Source organism: Macaca thibetana, chromosome 1 (genome assembly GCF_024542745.1).
Source record: "Macaca thibetana thibetana isolate TM-01 chromosome 1, ASM2454274v1, whole genome shotgun sequence".
NCBI lineage: Eukaryota > Metazoa > Chordata > Mammalia > Primates > Cercopithecidae > Macaca > Macaca thibetana.
The window spans coordinates 66417287-66439483 of NC_065578.1; the positions used below are offsets into that span (position 1 = coordinate 66417287).

Here is a 22197-nt window from a genome sequence, read left to right on the forward strand (position 1 = left end):
CATTTGTATTCTTTAGAATGTGTCAAAGTCACATATCATACATATCTTTTTTTTTTTAAAAAAAAAAAAAAAAAAGGAGACATAGTCTCACTCTGTCATCCAGACTGGAGTGCAGTGGTGCAATGTCAGCCCACTACAGCCTCCATCTCCTGGGCTCAAGCAATCCTCAGCCTCCTGAATAGCTGGGAGGACGGGTACGCGCCACCGTGCCTGGCTAATTTTTGTATTTTCAGTAGAGACAGGGTTTCACCACATTGGCCAGGCTGGTCTCAAACTCCTGACCTCAAGTGATCTGCCCGCCTCGGCCCCCCAAAGTGCTAGGGTTACAGGTGTGAGCCACCACGCCTGGCCTCAGCCAGTATCTCTTCATTCAGAATAATTGTTGTTTAATGAGTCCTTCATTATGTGGGAAGCCATCTACTCTGTTTCTTATTTCATTTACTCATGATAGCAACAACGTTACTCCTATACTGAGGATGAGTAACCTGAACTGTATATACCTTCAGTAACTTGCTCTAAGTCTTACAGCTTATCAAGGGGCAGAGCTGGGATTTGAAGGTAGGTCTGTCTCTAAAACCCAACCCCTGTGATTTTAGTCGCCATGACATATCCTTCTAGTCCTCTCATGGTGTTCATAGTGATCTCACGCTGGTATGAGGAAAGGGGCAACACAGAAAAAATACACTGGAACTGAAAAACCTGAGCTGAACAGGAGGAGTTGCTCCTCAGCCCTCCAATGACTATCAGCCTTAGAGAGATTCCTTGACCACTTGCGGAGGTTGTCTTGTTCTGGTAGTAGCAATAAGTTTATATAAATTATATAAAATATAGAATTTCTATAGTACTTAGACATGTGCTTACTACTTGGTATTAATAGCATAAGGCCGGTTCCTTTTTTCTGTGTCTCAGCAAGCGTATTTCTTGGATTCCAAAAGACGTAAGTGGCTGGCAGGTTTAATCCTGGTGGGATATTTTGGGGCTGGAAAAATTTAGGAGCTGCTGAAAAGATATATGGTAGTAACAGGACTGGGTGGAGCCGCAGGGAGGGACAGTGATTTTTAAGCTCCATCGTCTGCACAAATCCAGTCAAGGCTGTCCCTGAGAGAGAGGACTGTTGATGGTATTATATTTAAAAAATCAGGTTAGAGTCTGCCTCAACGGCACAGACACTATAATTGGAGCAGGACAAAGAAGATGGCATGACTCCTGATCAAGGACGGCATGCAAATGTGTGAAGTATTTCCATCTGATGAAAATAAGAATGTATAAGGCTGAGCACAGTGGCTCATGCATGTAATCCTCATGTGGGAAGATCCCTTGAGGCCAAGAGTTCGAGACCAGCCTGGGCAACATAGCGAGGCTGCATCTCTTAAAAAAAATTATTTTAAATAAAAAAACTAGTTGGGCCTGGTGGCACATGCTTGCAGTCCCAGCTACTCAGGAGGCTGAGGTGGGAGGATCACTTGAGCCCAGGAAGTCAAGGCTGCAGTGAGCTATGACTGTGCCACTGCACTCAAACCTGGGTGACAGAGTGAGACCCTGTCTCTAAAAAATAGAATAAAACAAGAATGTAGGCTACTTGGCTTTCCAGCATTGTTCAGATTTCAAGGTTATTTTCCTTCTAAAGTAGTATATCTGTATCAAGTTAAGTTTCACGATGTAATGCAATTAACTTAGGAGTCTGAAAGTAATATACCACACAGGTAATAAAGACCTAGAGCGTTGCCTTAGCTATCAAAACAGGGAAAAAAGATAAAGTAAGAAAATAATATTTTAATGCTTAAAAAATGCTTAACCTTTTTTTTATTTTTTATTTATTTATTTTTTTGAGACGGAGTCTCGCTCTGTCGCGTAGGCTGGAGTGCAGTGGCCAGATCTCAGCTCACTGCAAGCTCCGCCTCCCGGGTTCCCGCCATTCTCCTGCCTCAGCCTCCTGAGTAGCTGGGACTACAGGCGCCCGCCACCTCGCCCGGCTAGTTTTTTGTATTTTTTAGTAGAGACAGGGTTTCACCGTGTTAGCCAGGAAAAATGCTTAACCTTCTTTAGTAATTGGTTGGCTCTTAAAGGTGACGAAGAGAAAGTTGTTAAAAATGGCAGATTGAGAAAGGAGGACAGCATGCCTTTGACAACAATGAAGATACTGGCAAGAAGGGCTGATTTGCATGGAAAGATAATTTAGTCGTCAATTTTCTATAGTTCTGTTTCCAGTCAGATATCCAAATGAAGCTCCCAGTGAGGGCACAGGTATGTGGGAGACACACATGTGAAATAGCAGTTGAAGCTGGGAAGAGAGTGAGCCCAGAAAAAAGGGGTCACGGAAAAGGCAAGCGCCAGGACTGACCTTCAATGTGAGTGGACTCAGAGAAACCCAGATGGAAGACTGGAGGGGCACATGTCACTAAGCAGGTGTGCCAGAGGGAGGCCCTCTAACCCAGAAAACAGGCTTTGGGTAGCAAGGGAAGTAAGAATTATAACCAATCAAGAGGGATAAATGCTTAAATGAGGATTCAGAGGACTTCACCTTGCAAAGGACACCATTTTAAAAGAGCCATTTCAAGGAAAAGTAAAGGCAAACATCACAATAAAAGGACTAAAGACCAAATGGGAATAAGTTGAATACAGTTACCAAGGAGGCAGAAAATCTGAGAAACTTAAGAACATGAAATAATGGAGTAGGTAGTTCAAAGGGCTCAAGAAATGGGAACTGAGGAAAGTCTAGTGAAAACACTTCCATGTCACAAATGAATCTGATTACAGATTACGTTGTGTTTTGGAGTCTGAGGGGGGCCTATTTGTCTCTGCAGAAGCATGAGTGAACGAGGAGTGGGACAAGAGGTTAGGAGATTTGAGGACACTCCTGCGTTAGTCCATTCTTGACTTGCTATAAAGAAATATCTAGATCAGGTGTGGTGGCTCACACCTGTAATCCCTGAACTTTGGGAGGCCAAGGCAAGAGGATCACTTGAGCTCAGAGCTCGAGACCAGCCTGGGCAATGTGGCAAAACCCTGTCTCTACAAAAAATTAGCTGAGAGTGGTGGTGCGTGCCTGTAGTCCCAGCCACTCAAGAGGCTGAGGTGGGAGGATCTCCTGAGCCTGGGAGGTCGAGGCTGCATTGAGCTGTGCCCACACCATTGCACTCCAGCCTGGGTGACAGAGTGTGACCAAGGAAGGAAGGAAGGAAAGAAGGAAGGAAGGAAAGAAGGAAGGAAGGAAGGAAGGAAGGAAGGAAGGAAGGAAGGAAGGAGAGAGAGAGAGGGGAAGGAAGGAAGGAAGGAAGGAAGGAAGGAAGGAAAGGAAGGAAGGAAGGAAGGAAGGAAGGAAGGAAGGGAGGGAAGAGAAAAGAGAAGAGAAGGGAAGGGAAGGGAAGGGAAGCGAAGAAAAATACCTGAGGCTTGGTAATTTATGAAGAAAAGAATTTTATTTCAGCTCACAGTTCTGCAGGCTGTACAGGAAGATGGTGAACAAGACAGAGGGAGGGGGGAAGTGCCACACTCTCTAAAATAACCAGATCTGCCTGAACTCAGAGCGAGAACTCCCTCATGACTGCCAGGAGGGCAGCGAGCCATTCATGAAGGGTCTGCCCCCCAGGCCTCACCGCCAACACTGGTGATTACATTTCAACATGAGATTTGGAGAGGATAAGGGTGGAAACAATATCAAATCTCTTTGCAGAAATCAGAGGAGCAAAGAAACACTCTCCAGCACTCCTTTCACCACTGCCTCCAACTCTCGTCCACTAAAAACACCGTGTGATTATTTGGGGGTAGAGATTTAAAAACAGAGACTCAAAGTTTCTGTCCACAGTCAATGAATACAATTTGAAATTTTGGCATTAACATATATCATTTGAAATTCTACCATATTGGGCTTCTTGGAGATTCTCATTCAATTATAAAAACTTAGATAAATATGCTTGGAAATGATACTTAATAGCCCTCTCTATTCCCCTGTTCTAAACTAGATCTTTCTTCTTTATCTTTTCCATCCTCTTCCACAGTGCATGACTCCCTTTCCCCTCATCAAACCTGTCATTAGGTCCAGTCAGTTCTACACTCAAAATCCTTCATGGGCTGGGCGAGGTGGCTTATGCCTGTAATCCCAGCACTTTGGGAGGCCAAGGCGGGCAGATTGCTTGAGATCAGGAGTTAGAGACTAGCATGGGTATCATGGGAAAACCCCATCTCTACAAAATACAAAACTTAATTGGGCATAGTAGTACATGCCTGTGGTCCCGGCTACTCAGGAGGCTGGGGTGGGAGGATCGCTTGAGCCCAGGAGGTCAAGGTTGCAGTGAGCCACGATGGCCCCACTGCACGCCAGCCTGGGTGACAGAACCAGACCCTGTCTCAAAATCCTTCATATCCACCCCCACTGGCTTCTGCCTACTTCAGACTAATAATCCAATTCCGGATTGTTGTATAGCCTTTTGATTTTTCTACTACCACCACTTTCATTTCCCATCAATCCTCTGTAAAGGTGCCAGACAGCCCCAGAGACCCTCAAAATGGTGTGAATCTCACTATATGCACCCTCTTTCTATCACTTACATGATATGTGCTGATCCATCAGTAGCTCATGGAAGGTCTTCTGACAGGCCTGTTCCGCTACAAGTGTCTTCTTGCATTTTCAGGATCCAGGCTATTGCACTTGTTGAACCTTCTCAGAAATGTCATGTAGTTTCATGTATTTGTTTCAGAACATGCTGGTTGTCTCTGTCTAGGAGGTTGGCCTTCCCTTACGCTATCATGATCTCTCACCCCATCCTGACTCTTCCCCACCACTCCATCCTCACCCTATATCCTGATAGAAATGTCTGACTTCACAGTCCTTGCACTGAACCAAAATGCAGTACTCCTTTCCAAAGGTAGCTATTCTGGCTATTCCAAACTATGTCCAGTGCTGACTTCACTAATATGCACAGTAGGCACGGTGGCTAGGGCCCACAATAATTTTAGGAGTCCATGAAAATGTTTAATTTTACTTAAAGTCAGAAGAGAGAAATAACTGTTATGTTCATGTATATGCATGCATATGTATACATCTATGTATATGTGTGTATATTTATGTGTATTTTATATATTTATATAATATATATACGCTCTTTTTTTTTAAATGGAGGAAAGGGTCCATGAAGGCAGAATTGTTCAGGGTCCACTTAAGTCATACTGTGGCCCTTGTCAGATTTGAATTTACTTTTTAAAATTCTGAAAATAAAATCAATTTTGAAATATTTTTCAGTAAAGGGTTGCATGTTTGAAAGCAGGCTTAAAAAGGTAGCATTTTTGTCCAGGCAGAGTGGCTCATGCCTGTAATCCTACCACTTTGGAAGGCCAAGATGCATGGATTGCTTGAGCCCAGGAGTTTGAGACCAGCCTGAGCAACATAGCAAGACCCTGTCTCTATTGTTTAGGAAATTAAATTTTAATATTTTTTAAAAAAGGTAACATTTTAAAATTCTAGAATAATTAATTCAAAAAAAATTTTTTTTTTTGAGATGGAGTCTCACTCTGTCTCCCAGGCTGGAGTGCAATGGCGTGACCTTGGCTCACTGTAGCCTCCACCTCCCGGGTTCCAGTGATTCTCCTGCCTCAGCCTCCCAAGCAACTGGGATTACAGACACATGCCACCAATTTTTGTATTTTTTTAGTAGAGACAGGGTTTCATCATGTTGGCCAGGCTAGTCTCGAACTCCTGGCTTCAGGTGATCTACCTGTCTTGGCCTCCCAAAGTGCTAGGATTACAGGTGTGAGCCACCATGCTCAGCCAATTAATGCAAACTAAATACAATTTATGATTATCTTTTTTTGTTTAAGTTTAGAGACAGAAGAAGAGCAACAGTATCTCACCTCAAGCTATATTAACATCTCCACTGATTCATTACAAGGTGGCAAGAAGTACTTGGTTTGGGTCCAAGCAGAAAATGCACTAGGCATGGAAGAGTCAAAACAACTGCAAATTCACCTGGACGATATAGGTAAAGAATAAGAAATTCTGTAATGTCTTTAATAATAACCAGTTTGCGGTGATCTAGTCAAATGAGGTCTAGATCTGAAAAAAGTCCCCCTAAAGTTCCTGCAGAGCATGATAAAGGAAACAGAAATTACCCATAATTCTATCTGCCCAAGACAACTTAGAGATGAGTAGTGCTGCTGCCATGTTGTCGTATATCCTTCCAGTCTTATTTCTAAATTGCTGTATGTGGCCGGGCCCAGTGGCTCACGCCTGTAATCCCAGCATTTTGGGAGGTCGAGGTGGGTGATCACTTGAGGTCAGGAGTTCGAGACCAGCCTGGTCAACATGGTGAAACCCTGTCTCTACTAAAAATACAAAAAAAAAAAAAAAAAAAAACATAGCCGGGCATGGTGGCAGGCACCTGCAGTCCCAGCTACTCAGGAGGCTGAGGCAGGAGAATTTCTTGAACCTGGGAGGCAGAGGTTGCAGTGAGCCAAGATTGTGCCACTGCATTCCAGCCTGGGTAACAGAGCAAAACTCCATCTAAAAAAAAAAAAAAAAAAAAAAAAAAAAAAAAAAAAAAAGATGTATGTGTTTTTACAAATATTTATTGGAAACTTCTTGTTTCTAAGCATTGTTCTAAAGGCTAGAGTGAATAAGATAGACAAGGTACCGGCCCTGAAATAACTTACCATCTACTAGGGAAGGCAAAAACAAAAAAAAACAAAAACAAAAAACACACAAGAAAACCCCACAATTATCATGATAAAGTTTGTTGAGTCTTATGTTGTGAAACGTACAGCATGCTAAAGTCATACTCTATCCACTACTTGGGGACTTATGTAAGGTTTGTTTGTTTGTTTGTTTTTATTTTGAAAAGTTTTACAAAATACATAGAAAACTGCAGAGAATTATGTAGACCTCTCTGTTCATCAGCCAGATTTAACAAACATTAATTGTTTTTGTTTCAGATATTTTTATACCCTACCTTTTTATACTTACATATTAGTAATAAACAATTTCTATTAATTTAATCTATAGTTTTATTTTTAATGTTGTCTGAATATATAGCAGTTTAATCCCTATTGTTGGAGATTAACACCGTTTTCAGTTTTGAACCATATAAACTATATTGCCATGAACAACTTTGTGGCTAAATTTTAGCATAGTTTTTGATTGTTTCCTTAAGGTAAATTCCAAAAAGTAATTACCCTTGAGCCTTTACAACTACATCCAAGTCCTAAAACCACAATTCAGCCAAATGACACCAAGTCTGATTCATCCTCTCTTTGGAGATCCCAGTAACAATGATTCCTGTTGTTATAATTAAAGATTATTTCAATAAGCTAACATTTATTGAGCACTTTCTTACGTACTAACTACTTTTTTTTTTTTGAGGCAGAGTCTCACTCTGTCACACAGGCTGGAGTGCAGTTGCATGATCTCGGCTCACTGCAACTTCTGCCTCCTGGCTTCAAGCAATTCTCATGCCTCAGCCTCCCTAGTAACTGGGACTACAGGTGTGTGCCACCACGGCTGGCTGATTTTTGTATTTTTAGTAGAGATGGGGTTTTGCTATGTTGGCCAGGCTGGTCTCAGACTCCTGAGTTCAGGCAATCAACCCACCTCAGCCTCCCAAAGTGCTAGGATTACAGGCGTGAGCAGCTGCGCCCAGCCAGCTAACAGCTTTTCACATACATTATTTAACCCTCATATCAACCCTATTTTATATGAGATTATAATTTATATATTAGAAAACAGGTTTGATGGCATTAAAAAAATTTGAGATCACAGAAGTAGGGAACATTTAATTCCAATATTTTTGACTCTGATCCTCAGTCTTTATGAGAAAAATAAAAGCACATTGCACTGTATCTGACAACTTTTCTGCTGATTAATGTTCTAGGGGATATGAAGCCTTCACTATGGGTACCCTTCTGGGATCACTGAAGTCTTCTATTGCAACTAATGATCTCTACTTTTCAACTAACCTCAACTATCTCAACTAATGGTATTGGTGTAAAAATCTGTTCTTATGCTCTGAATATATATATACACACACACATATATATGCACATATATACATACATACATATATACACACATATGTATACATACATATACACACATATGTATACATACATATATACACACATATATGTATACATACACATACACACACATATATGTATACATACACACACATGCATATATATGTGCATACACACATGCATATATATGTACACACACGTATGCATATATATGTGCATACACACGTATGCATTATATGTGCATATACATGTATGCATATATATGTGCATATATATACACACACACACACACACATATTTTTTTTTTTATAGAGAGAGAGGGGGTCTCACTCTGTCATCCAGGCTGGAATGCAGTGACACGATCACAGCCCACTGCAACCTTGCCTGGGTTCAGGGGATCCTCCTGCCTTAGCCTCTCAAGTAGCTGGGATGACAGGCCACATGCCACAGTGCCTGGCTAATTTTTTTAAATCTCTTTTAGAGACAGAGTCTCATTTTGTTGCCCAGGCTTGTCTCGAACTCTGGCTCAAGTGATCCTCCTGCCTTGGCGTCACAAAATGCTGGGATTTCAGGCATGAGCCACCATGCCCAGCCTGAATATTAGATTTGAAAACATACTCTGTTGAATATGATGATGGACAATTACTCCGTTTTATTGTATATCCTTGGAGTTACAGTTCTCTTGACTATGCTCCATACATTTTTATAAATTTACATTTGCAGGTAGAATGCAGTAATATACCCTTTTCTTATAATAGATGCCCCTCAATGAATTAATGATGTTTAAAGGCTACCATGACCAGTATCATTTTAGCAGTGCAATTTTTAGGAACTGAATTATAATAATAATACTTTTATTATTATTATCATTACGATCTTATGATCTTAATATCATTGCATCCATTTATTTAGTACCTCCTGTGTTCCAGACACCTTTCATGCACATCACATTTCATTCTGGAAACAGTCATACATAAGTACTACTGTCCCCATTTGACAGATGAAGAAAGTGATAAAATAATTTGTGCAAAGTCACTTAGCTAGTAATGAGGAAAGCCAGATTTCATCCCAGACATGCTGACTTGCCATAGTGTACCACCACCCCACCTCCCACAAAGGAAAAAAATCTCATCTGGCCTCTAGTTCCAGACTGACTTCTCACAATGGGAACTAGGAGTTTGTAGTTGTTGTTCCTTTTCCTTCTTCTCCTTCTTTCTCTTTCCCTCCTCCTCTTGCTCCACCTCCACCACCTCCTCCTCCTCCTCCTCCTCCACCTCTTCCTCCCCTTTCGTCTCTATTTCTTTCCTTGCCTTTTCATTATCCCGAAATGTACTCAGAAACTCAGGTTGAAAAATACAGATTAATTGTATAGGAGGCCCCAGCCAACAAAACCACCAGATTATTAACAGATGAGCCGTCTTCATGGGTAACACTTTAAGAATGAGACATTTCATATTAGATAAACGAACTGTTCTATGCCACTGAGAACAGAAGACTGTCCTGGGAACAATTTCCACATAGCAGCTACGGGCTGGGCTTTCATTACATTAGGGAAGTTATGCTGAATGGCAGGGCAGAGTTAGTAGCACAGTAACACTTGGCAGAAAAGCATATGAGAGGAATGCTTTTAACTTCTCTTGTAGGGAAATAAATTCGAGTACAGAAAGTGTTGTGCTTTCTACCTGCCATTTTGAATATTAATTCTCCCCATTATACAAATATGGATAAATGTGTTGGAAATATGCTAAAAGGCTAAAATCTCACTTTTATTTCAATACAAGTCGAATTTTAAAATATGACATCGATAATGAAATTGATACTTTTTTGTTTTTGTTTTGAGACGGAGTCTCACTCTGTCGCCCAGGCTGGAGTGCAGTGGCGCGATCTCAACTCACTGCAAGCTCCGCCTCCCGGGTTCACGCCATTCTCCTGCCTCAGCCTCCAAGTAGCTGGGACTACAGGCGCCCGCCACTACGCCCGGCTAATTTTTTGTATTTTTTTAGTGGAGACGGGGTTTCACCGTATTAGCCAGGATGGTCTTGATCTCCTGACCTCGTGATCCACCCTCCTCGGCCTCCCGATACTTTTTTAAAATGTAAGATCTGGTGGAAATATGTGAAACCTACTTAGTAAGAATAAAAATTCAACATTTAAGTCTTGTGTAACAAACTAAATATTCAAGTATGTATTATATAATAAATGCCAGTTTGCAAAAATATGAACTCATTCAAACCTAAAGACTTAAATCTGGATTGCACTACCCTGCTTTATGGCTATGATTCTCACTGTGCTATCTGCATTCCTTATAAGACTAAACAGATTTTTGCTTTCTCCTCAGAATAATTCTTTTGCCAAAAGAGTCCTAGAATGCTTGTGCGGCTGTAACAGTGGCCAAGCCGAACTCAGAGGCGGGAGACAGGTGGAGGTGGGTGACAGGAGGAGGTGGGAAATTTATGACTTTGAGGGTGCTTACATAGTCCTAAGCAATTTCAGAGCCCCAGGGGTCCACGCCCTTGACTCTAGAATCTCTGAACACCGATTTTTTTTTTTTTTTCGGGGTGGCGGTTAGGCAGAGTCTTGCTCTGTCACCCAGCCTGGAGTGCAGTGGCATGATCTCAGCTTACTGCAACCTCTGCTTCTTGGATTCAGGTGATTCTTGTGCTTCAGCCTCCCAAGTAGCTGGGATTACAGGTGTCTGCCACCACACCCCGCTAAGTTTTGTATTTTTAATAGAGACAAGGGTTTCACTATGTTGGCCAGGCTGATCTTGAACTCCTGACCTCAAATGATCTGCCCACCTCGGCCTCCCCAAAGTGTTGGGATTACAGGCGTGAGCCACTGCATCCAGCCTGAATACTGATTCTTATTACAAGAAGCTTGCACTAGTAAAAGGAAATCAGCTATGGAATTCAGATGATAAAAGTTGAGTACAGTAAGCTTGTTAACTAAATTAAAGCTGCTGTTACTTCTACACCAGGTTTAGCCCCAAAATTTTATTATAGGACTGTGCTACTAGACAGCAAATCCTTAATTTTTATTTTTCTCTGTAAATCATCTACCTTTGCACATAATTTTAGATAATGATAGTATAATAGTCATTGTAGTAAAACAATACTTTTCTTAAAGCTTTATAAACTTAGAATAAATGAAAATAAACTAATTCATAGAGAATATTAACCTGTAATAGTGGTTTCTAAAAACATGCCTACAGGCCCTTGAGTTCTTTGTTAAATAATACATCTAGCAAAGTCATAGGTTTTCATTGTTCCTTAGGGGAGAAATGGAAAGTGTTAATGATTCTATTCTGTTCAGACAGAACAAACTTAGAACTATTTACACAGTTTAGAAACATAGAGATTCCAACTATATACCTCCTACTCTAACAAAACAACTAATAAAATAATCAGTCAGAATTTCAGTTCCCGCTTTGAAGGTTATTATTATAGAACATGCCAACAATTTATAAAACCTTAGAGTCTTATGAGACTTGCTTTCTTCAAGTCAAAGTTTCAAGGAAGGGCAGATTTATTGTAATGGAGAACAAAACAAGTTAACAATAGATATAAATATTCGTATGTTTCCCTAATACACAAGAGAAGGAGAAAATTATTGTGGTAAAACATCTCAATTGAACATCTTTTTTCTTTCTTCTTTCTTTTTTCTTTTCTTTCTTTTTCTCTTTCTTCCTTCCTTTTTCTTTCTTTCTTTTCTTTTCTTTCTTTCTTTCTTTCTTTCTTTCTTTCTTTCTTTCTTCTTTCTTTCTCTTTCTCTCTCTCCTTCCTTCCTTCCTTCCTTCCTTCCTTCCTTCCTTCCTTCCTTCCTTCCTTCCTTCCTTCCTTCCTTCCTTCCTTCCTCCTTCCCTCCCTCCCCCCTCTCTCTCTTTCTGTTTCTCTCTTTCTCTCTTTCTTTTCTTCTTTTTTGACAGAGTCTCGCTCTGTCACCCAGGCTGGAGTGCAGTGGCATGATCTCAGCTCACTGTAACCTCTGCTTCCTGGGTTCAAGTGATCCTCCTGCCTCAGCCTCCTGAGTAGCTGGGATTGGCACGTACCATCACACCTGGCTAATTTTTTTCTATTTTTAGTAGAGACAGCATTTTGCCATGATGGCCAGGCTGGGTCTCAAACTCCTGACCTTAAGTGATCTGCCCGCCTTGGCCTCCTAAAATGCTGGAATTACAGACATGAGCCACTATGCCCAGCCTTTCTTTCTTTCTTTCTTTTAAGACAAGCTCTCATTCTGTTGTCCAGGGTGGAGTACAGTTGCACCATCATGGCTCACTGCAATCTTGAACTCCTGGGCTCAAGTGATCCTCCCATCTCAGCCTCCTAAGCAGTTGGAATTTAGGCACACATCACCACACCTGGCTCAATTTAACATCTTATCAAATCTGATCATCTGAACTAAATTTGGGTGCATATCATCTCTTCGTCAACAGATGCAGGGAAGAGGAGATAGCTCCTTTATCTCATTTTTGTACTCTTTTGTTAACAAGGCTAGGCTCTGGAATTTTATTAGTTAGGATTATAAGGGAGTGGAAGGTCAGGGAAAGACAGGACTATTAGAGTTCAGTTTTTTAAAAATGGGGAATGGGTTGAATAGAATTGTCCTTAACAGCAGTTTTCTTCTACATTACAAATTAGTGAATAAGAAAATGTTCATTAATTGTTCATTAGATCATGAATTTTATTTTATTTTTTTACTTTGAGCTTTCACATGTCTAGATATTGATGAAAAGATGACAGTTTCTCTCTAGGCAAGTTTTAAACAGCCAGGTCCTTTTTTTTTTTTTTTTTTTTTTTTCCTAGTGATACCTTCTGCATCCATCATTTCCAGGGCTGAGACTATAAATGCTACAGTGCCCAAGACCATAATTTATTGGGACAGTCAAACAACAATTGAAAAGGTTTCCTGTGAAATGAGATACAAGGCTACAGCAAACCAAACTTGGAATGTAAGCTCAACTTTCATTATTCTTTAGCATGTGAATGAATGATTTAAAAGCCAACCATCAGTGACTACAGTGGACTTATTATGTCTATTTTACATGTTTTTAATCTGATTGTTTGCATGATATTGAAGCCACTTTAGTTTTTGTTTTATAAAATAATTTCAACTTTTATTTTAGATTCAGGGGCACATGTGCAGGTTTGTTACCTGGATATATTGCATGACACTAAGGTTTGGGGTATGATTCCTGTCACCCAGGTGCTGAGCATAATTACCAATAAATAGTTTTTCAACCCTTGCCCTCCTACCTTCCTCTGCACTCTAGTAGTCCCCAGTGTCTATTGTTGCCATCTTTATGTCCATGAGTACCTGATATGGTTTGGCTGTGCCCCACCAAATCTCAACTTGAATTGTATCTCCCAGAATTCCCACGTGTTGTGGGAGGGACCCAGTAGGAGGTAATGGAATCATGGAGGCCAGTCTTTCCCATGCTATTCGTGTGATAGTGAATAAGTCTCACAAGATCTGATGGGTTTATCAGGGGTTTCTGGTTTTGCTTCTGCCTCATTTTCTCTTGCCACCACTATGTAAGAAGAGCCTTTTGCCTCCCACCATGATTCTGAGGCCTTCTCAGCCATGTGGAACTGTAAGTCCAATTAAACCTCTTTTTCTTCCCAGTCTTGGATATGTCTTTATCATTAGCATGAAAATGGATTAATACAGTATACTGGTACCAGTAGAGTGGGGCATTGCTTAAAAGATACCCGAAAATGTGGAAGCAACTTTGGAACTGGGTAATAGGCAGAGACTGGAACAGTTTGGAGGGCTCAGAAGAAGACAGGAAAATGTGGGAAATTTGGAACTTCCTAGAGACTTGTTGAAAGGTTTTGCCGAAAATGCTGATAGCGATATAGACAATAAAATCTAGGCTGAGGTGGTCTCAGATGGAGATGAGGAACTTGTTAAGAACTAGAGGAAAGGTGACTCTTGTTATGTTTTAGCAAAGAGACTGGCAGCATCTTGCCCCTGCCCTAGAGATTTGTGGAACTTTGAACTCGAAAGAGATGATTTAGGGTATCTGGTAAAAGAAATTTCTAAGCAACAAAGCATTCAAGAGGTGATTTGGATGCTGTTAAAGGCATTCAGTTTTAAAAGTGAAACAGAACATAAAGGTTCAGAAAATTTGCAGCCTGACTATGCAATAAAGAAGAAAAACCCATTTTCTGGGGAGAAATTCAAGCCAGCTGCAGAAGTTTGCATAAGTAGCAAGGAGCCTAATGTTAATCCCCAAGGCCACAGGGAAAATGTCTCCACACCATATCAGAGACCTTCACAGCAGCCCCTCCCATCACAGGCTTGGAGGCCCAGGAGGAAAAAGTGGTTTCATGTGCTGGGCCCAGGGTCACTGTGCTGTGTGCAGCTTAGGGACTTGGTGCCCTGTGTCCCAGCTGCTCCAACCATGGCTGAAAGGGGCCAACATCCAGCTTGGGCTGTGGCTTCAGAATGTGGAACCCCCAAGCTTTGGCAGCTTCCACATGGTGTTGAATCTGTGGGTGCACAGAAGGCAAGAATTGAGGTTTGGGAACTTCCACCTAGATTTCAGAAGATGTATGGAAATGCCTGGATGCTCAGACAAAAGTTTGCTACAGGAATGGGGCCCTCATGGAGAACCTCTGGTAGGGCAGTTCAGAAGTGAAATGTGGGATCTGAGCCTCCACACAGAGTCCCTAGTAGGACACTGCCTAGCGGAGCTGTGAGAAGAGGGCCACCATCCTCCAGACTCCAGAATGGTAGATCCACCAACAGCTTGAACCATGCACCTGGAAAAGCTGCAGACACTCAATGCCAGCCCATAAAAGCAGCTGGGAGGGAGATTGTACCCTGCAAAGTCACAGGGGTGGAGCTGCCCAAGACCATGGGAACCCACCTCTTTTATCAGCATAACCTGGATAAGAGACATGGAATAAAAGAAGATCATTTGGGAGCTTTAAAGTTGCCCTGCTGGATTTCAGAGTTGTATGGGCCCTATAACCCCTTTGTTTTGGCCAATTTCTCCCATTTGGAATGGCTGTATTTACCCAATACCTGTACCCTCATTGTATCTAGGAAGTAACTAACTTGCTTTTGATTTTATAGGCTCACAGGTGGAAGGGACTTGCCTTGTCTCAGATGAGACTTTGGACTGTGGACTTTTGGGTTAATGCTGAAATGAGTTATGACTTTGGGGGACTATTGGGAAGGCATAGTTGGTTTTGGAATGTGAGGACATGAATTTGGAAGGGTCAGGGGTGGAATGACATGGTTTGGCTGTGCCTCCACCAAATCTCAACTTAAATTGCATCTCCCAGAATTCCCATGTGTAGTGGGAGGGACCCAGGGGGAGGTAACTGAATCATGGGGGCCAGTCTTTCCATGCTTTTCTCATGATAGTGAATAAGTCTCATGAGATCTGATGCATTTATCTGGGGTTTCCGCTTTTGCTTTTTCCTCATTTCCTCTTGCTGCTGCCATGTAAGAAATGCCTTTCACCTCCCGCCATGGTTCTGAGGCCTCCCCAGCCATATGGAACTCTAAGTCCAATTAAACCTCTTTTTCTTCCCAGTCTCCAGTGTGTCTTTATCAACAGCATGGAAACAGACTAATGCAGTACCCAGTGTTTAGCTCCCACTCGTAAGTGAGAACATGTGGTATTTATTTTCTGTTCCTGTGTTAATTCGCTTAGGAAAACCACTCTAGCTTTAATAATGATTATTGTATGCTTGCAAACAGAGAGCTGTTTCCTGAAACAATCCACTTGCCTTTTATGAGTTGCTAAATAGACAAATCTTCAACTAAGAGGAATCTATCTGATTAGCTATTTGTAATTCAGTTTCTCCTAGGTTGAAATTTATATCAATGATCATGGATAAAAAATTTAAGTATTCCGTGCTGAAATTTGACAGGCATCCAGGGAAACAAATATTCTTCAGAAAGGAGAACTAAGATTTATGAATGTTTCTTTTTAAGTGAAAAGTGTACAGTTCGGAGTGTAATATTTATTACCAGTATAGGCCTGAGTCTTAGGTGAGCTTAAAGGTGACGATAATCTGAGTAAAGATGAGTTTTAAAAAGTGGATGTCTAGAGAAATAAACGAACCATCCTTAAATGCCAAGGATAAATTATCTAGTGTCTTAAGAAAGGCATAGCTACAAGGTTCATTAATAAAGTCATATGAGATAACAGCACCTGGAAACAATGTAATAAAAACTCAGTAATTTCTACTGTGGAGGAACATTAGCCTGATTTAGGAGGAAGTTTCAATTTTGATATATTTTAAAAGAAATGCCATTTTATTATTTTTAAGTGTAACAAACTGCCATTTAGTCCAAATAATTAAGAAATAGTTTCTGGCCTTTTTTTTTTTTTTTTTTTCCTTCAGATACTTTTTTAAGGTTTCTTTTTTAGAGATAGGCTCTCACTTCATCACCCAGGCTGAAGTTCGGTGGTGCAATTATAGCTCACTGCAGCCACAAACTCTTGGGCTCAAGTGCTCCTGCCACCTTAGCCTCCCAAGTAGCTGGGACTACAGTCACTCACCACTATGCCTGGCTAATTTACTTTTATTTTTATTTTTTGTAGGGTCTTGCCATGTTGCCCAGGCTGGTCTTGAACTAGCCTCAAATAATCCTCCCCCTAGCTTTCTCATCAGCCTCCCGAAGTGCTAGGATTACAGGCATGAGCCACAGCACCTAGCCTGGCTTTTCTTAATTAACAGTTATGTATCAGCTGTGAAATTACCAGTTTTCAGAGAGTTAAATAAAATTATGTATATTTAACACTAAAACATACATTAAACATAACTTAATTTTTCTTTGGTGCTAAGCATGATCCCAAATCCTTTTACTGTTTAAGACTGATTCTGCATATCAGTTTTGCTATAGAGTAATATATCTTAAAAGTATCAAGAAGATGGGGGTAAAACTATACTAATTTTATTATATACCCTAAAAATTACTCATTAAAAATAAATTCCTTATGTCAACTTGTTTACCTGTGTTCATTCAAATCATAAATGTGAACTTTCTGGTAGTTTGCATTCCACTTAAATGGGATCCATGTTCTGCATCATTTGATCCATAATGAAGTGAAGATCCTGCTGAATTCCTCTTGCAATATGCAGAATTTAGATACATTTCAAAACAACACAAATAAAATTCTCAAGTCTTAAATTCTGAACTAATGGGGTTTTATCCTAATAAGACACCTGGGGTCCTTGTATAGTATCACAGTCATAGAATGATATTAAAGAATACCAAGTTTCTTAGGCTGGGTGCAGTGGCTCATGCCTGTAATTCCAGCGCTTCGGGAGGCCAAGGCAGGCAGATCCCCTGAGCTCAGGGATTGAAGACCAGACTGGCCATGATAGCAAAACCCCGTCTCTACTGAAAACACAAAAAATTTAGCCGAGTGTGGTGGTGCGTTCCTGTAATCCCAGCTACTCAGGAGGCTGAGGCAGGAGAATCGCTTGAATCTGGGAGGTGGAGGTTGCAGCAAGCCAAGATGGAGCCACTGTACTCCAGCCTGGGTGACAGAGTGAGACTGTCTCCAAAAAAAAAAAAAAAAGATACCAAATACTCTTACTTCATGTAAATAGGAGTAGGTAATAGACTAGAAAAAATGTTTAGAAAATAGAAAGTAACTGTATTATCAATGTCTCTGAATAAGTTTTCAGAAGCCAACTGTTTTCTGGTTGAAAATTCTTGTTCTCTGCTCCCCCTGGTGGTGCTACATAGGCCATCTTGGTAACAGGTACATTTGAGCTCACTTTTCTAAATCTTCTCTTTGTCAGAAGTGGCAAATAGAGCAGAAAGAATATGTGTTATTTCATCTGCTCTTCATAACAATCCTTCGTGATAGGTAGTATTAGCTCGATTATATAAATAGGGAAATACAGTTTGAAAGAGGTCAAGCCAGATTTTTTTGAACTTATACCATCAGTAACTAAGTGTCTCTCACAGACTCTACATCACTTCAAAGACCAAATAAATATTTACAAAATGAAAAGATAGGTTTCAATCCAAAGCCAGGTTCTCTCTCCTCCATCATTATTTTTATTTTAAGTTTTTTTAAACTCATGACTCCCTCAGTCAATCTACCACGTTTCCGTTAAACACAACTGCTAACACAGAAAAAGTGAATTACCATTTCTATCCAGATCACTGAAGCCAAGGCACTGTAGCAGAATGAAGCTTTGTTTACATTTGCTACTATCAATTTCATCTGGGTCATGCATGAAGTGTTGTCTCTGCATTTCTGTAGGAAGACAGGAAAGTCAGAGTCAAGAGGAGTGAGAGGATACCAAAGATTACAGGTCTCTTCTACCACTTCAACCTCCATTAGATACTGCTGGAGGTGGGAGGTTTACTTCAAAGCGACAGGAAAGCCTTGTGGCCAAGAGCACAGGCTCTAGAGTTCAAAGCCTGGCTCTGCTACTTTCTAGTCATGCAATCTATTTTTTTTTCCCCCTTTTGAGACAGGGTCTTGCTCTACTGCCCAGGCTGGAGCACAGTGGCACAATCTCAGCTCACTGCAGCCTTGACCTTCTGGACTCAAGGAATCCTCCTGCCTCAGCCTCCTGAGTAGCTGACCACAGGAGAATGCCATCATGCCCAGCTAAATTTAAAAAATTATTTTGTAGAGACAGGGTTGTGTCATGTTGCCCAGGCTAGTGTCAAGGTCTCTAACTCCTGAGCTCAAGCAACCGTCCCGCCTCGGCCTCCCAAAGTGCTAGTATTACAGACATGAACCACTGCTCCTAGCTGAGTCATGCAATCTTTTTTTTTTCTTTTTAGACAGAGTCTCACTGTGTTGCTCAGGCTAGAGTGCAGTGGTGTGATCTTGGCTCACTGCGACCTCCGCTTCCTGGGTTCAAGCAATTCTCCTGACTCAGCCTCCCTAGTAGCTGGGATTACATGCGCCAGCCCCCACGTCTGGCTACTTTTTGTATTTTTAGTACAGACAGGGTTTCACCATGTTGGCCGGGCTGATCCCAAGTGATCTGCCCCCCTCGGCCTCCCAAAGTGCTGAGATTACAGGAGTGAGCCCCTGCGCCCGGCCTAGTCATGCAATCTTGAGCAAGTTTCTTATCTTCTCTGTGCCTCATTATTCCCACACATGACATGGGGATAAGATAAGCACTTACCTCATCTGTTTGTTGGGGGAAAGGGGATCCAATGATGTAAAAAGTTAGCTACAAGCCTGGAATAGAGTAATTGTTCACTAAATGCTAGCTAGTAATGTTACTCTCTAGCCTCTAGGGGAGCCATGCAGCAGGGATAGTAGAGCAAAGGAATCCACCTGAAAGTCACAGTATTGAGGGTGCTTTTCAGCCCCTTTAGCTAAGGTACATACAGACTGTGAAGTATCTAAGGGAATTAGGTGATGAGGCAAGGAGAATATGTGCCACGCAGCAGTCCATGTTTCAGGCAATGATGGATGGCATATATGATGGTGGTCCCATAAGCTTATCATGCAGCTGAAAAATTTCTGTCACCTAGTGATTTATATTACAATTGCCTGCAGGATTCAGTACAGTAACATGCTTTATATGTTTGTAGCCTAGAAGCAATAGGCTGTACCATATAGCCTAGGTGTGTGGTAGGCTATACCACCTGTGTAATTACAATCTGTGATGTCCGTACAATGATGAAATCGCCCCATTGTTAAGTGACACATGACTGTAGTTATCTCTTGAGAGATGGTTCCAGGTCAAAGCTTCAGATTTTGTCTCTGGAGACACAACTGCCTCTGGGAGAACATTTACAAACATCTTGCTCTAACCTCATTCACCTCTCTCCCTTCTGAATTCCCTAGCAGTCTAGTTTGGACCACCAGGTTGGAACAGATACAGATTTTAGTAAAGGCTCAGAGATAGCAAGAAGAAAATAAATCTCAGTTGGCGGGGGGAGGCACAAGGCTATATTCAGCTACCTGAGAGACTGAGGCAGGAAGATCACTTGAGCCAGAGGTTTGAGGCTGTAGTGCACTATGATCTCACCTGGAATAGCCACTGCACTGCAGCCTGGGCAATATAGTGAGACCTCTATCTCTATAAAAAGAAAGAAAATAAACATCTCAGAGAAAAACCACCTACTATGTAGTCTTGATTACAAAATATAACTAGCTTTTCAAAGTTGGTTTGAAACCTGTCTTTTCATTTTCTGATAATCTATCGAGTCCCTAAAGTGATGTAGAGTCTGTGAGAGACACTTAGTTACTGATGGTATAAGTTCAAAAAAATCTGGCTTGACCTCTTTCAAACTCTATTTCCCTATTTATATAATGGAGCTAATATTACCTGTCACAAAGGATTGTTATGAAGAGCAGATGAGATAACACATATTCTTTCTGTTCCATTTGCCACTTCTGACAAAGAGAAGGTTTTGAAAAGTGAGCTCAAATGTACCTGTTACCAAGATGGCCTATGTAACACCACCAGGGGGAGCAGAGAATAAGAGTTTCAACTAGAAAACAGTTGGCTTCTGAAAACTTTTATTCAGAGACACTGGTGATATAATTCCTTTCTATTTTCTAAATATTTTTCTAGTTTATTACATACTCCTATTTACATGAAATAAGAGGGATTGGTATATCGGCTATCTACTGCTACAATAATGTGTAACAAACTGCCGCAAAAACTGGAGTGACATATAGCAATAAACTTTTATTTCTCACTGTCAATGGGGCCCAGCTGGTCTAAATTGAGCTTGCTGGGATTGGGCATGTGTTTACAGCTCAGCTGGCTCACTCCTATGTCTTTCATGAGCTCTCCTCTACATGTCTCCCGGTCTTCTTTCTGCATCAACAGGCTAGCCTGGGCATTCCTTATGGTGATGGCAGAGGGCAAGAGCACCTACACCCAATCTCTCCAGTGTCTTTCAATCCTCTGCTTGTATCAGGCTCACCAATGTCTGCTGGCTCAAAGTAAGCCACATGGGCAAACCAGAGCCAGAATGGGAGAATGTTCAAAGCTACATAGTAAAGGGACAGGATATATGGCAGGGAAATTACCAGGGCTATTGCAATCCACCTCAAAATGTCATCAGGCTCTCCACCTGCTGCTGGAACCAGTTCGTGCGAGGAGAGGAAGATGGTAGCATTTTTCCAAACAACAAAGACCAAGAACCTTGGCAGTCTTCATCCTACTCTAGCATTTGACACTGTTGACCACCTTGTCCTGAAAATGTCTCTCCTCTTGGTTTTCCCATTTCAAGAATGTGTTAGTCTTCTATCAGTATTTCTGGATGCTCTTTCCCTTGTAAATTATTTTTCCTGCCAGTTCCCTAAACATTGGCATTCCCTTCATACCTACCATCTCACTGTTTCCTCTCTTTCTTACTCCTTGCACCTACTGCCAAGGCCTCAGCTACACCTGTATGTAGGCTAGAACTTGGAGCCCTCCCAACTCTCATGAAAGTCAGACCTACATTTCTAGCTATTTGTTGGTATCTTTATGGGCTGTCTCCTAGGCCCCTCAAATTCATGTCAAAAATTGAGCTCCCCGTTGGAAACAGCAATCCACACCCACTTCCATATACTCTATTTCAGGGGCGTTTGCCACGTTGTGTATACTTGCCTGTTTACACTTCTGTTTCTCTACTCTTTAACTATGAACTCATGGAAGGCAGGGATGTGCCATGATCATTTTTTGCATCTCTATTGATTTTTATAATGTCAAGTTCATGTAGCATTAGCTACATGAAACATTTCATTGAAACATTAGCTATTACTATTATTATTATTATTATTTGTCTTTAATGGTGTCCAATTTTAGTGACAGAGGCAGAGAAATCTTAGCTATGTGTTCAAGTAAGTGGATTATTGGTGACTCATTTCTCTAATTAAGCTACACCAGGGTCTCAGCAAACTTTTTACTCGAGGGCCAAATGGTAAATATTTTAGGCTTTGCAGAACATAAGATTTCTGTCTCAACTACTCAACTCTGTGTTTGTAGCGTGAAAGCAGTCTTAGACAATTATGTAAATGAATGGGCATAGTCTGTTCCAATAAAATTTCATTTTTGGACACTGAAATTTGGATTTCACATAATTTCCATGCACCATGAAGTAGTCTTTTAAAAATATTTTCTTTCGACCATTTAAAAATGAGAAAACCATTCTTAACTTAGGCCGCACAAAACCAAGTATTTATTCTTTTCTTGGAAGGGCTGATAGAACAGCATACAGATAGCAAAGAGAAATCCTTGG

General features: G+C 41.1%; 1 protein-coding gene across 1 annotated transcript in view; it reads left to right on the forward strand.

Annotated features, from left to right (window-relative positions):
• IL23R (interleukin 23 receptor) overlaps window positions 1–22197 on the forward strand; it is an 86406-nt gene that overhangs the window by 23228 nt on the left and 40981 nt on the right. The window contains exons 5-6 of the mRNA XM_050763863.1: window positions 5815–5975; window positions 12810–12955. Coding sequence (XP_050619820.1) covers window positions 5815–5975; window positions 12810–12955 — 307 coding nt within the window. The remainder of the gene's footprint in view (window positions 1–5814; window positions 5976–12809; window positions 12956–22197) is intronic.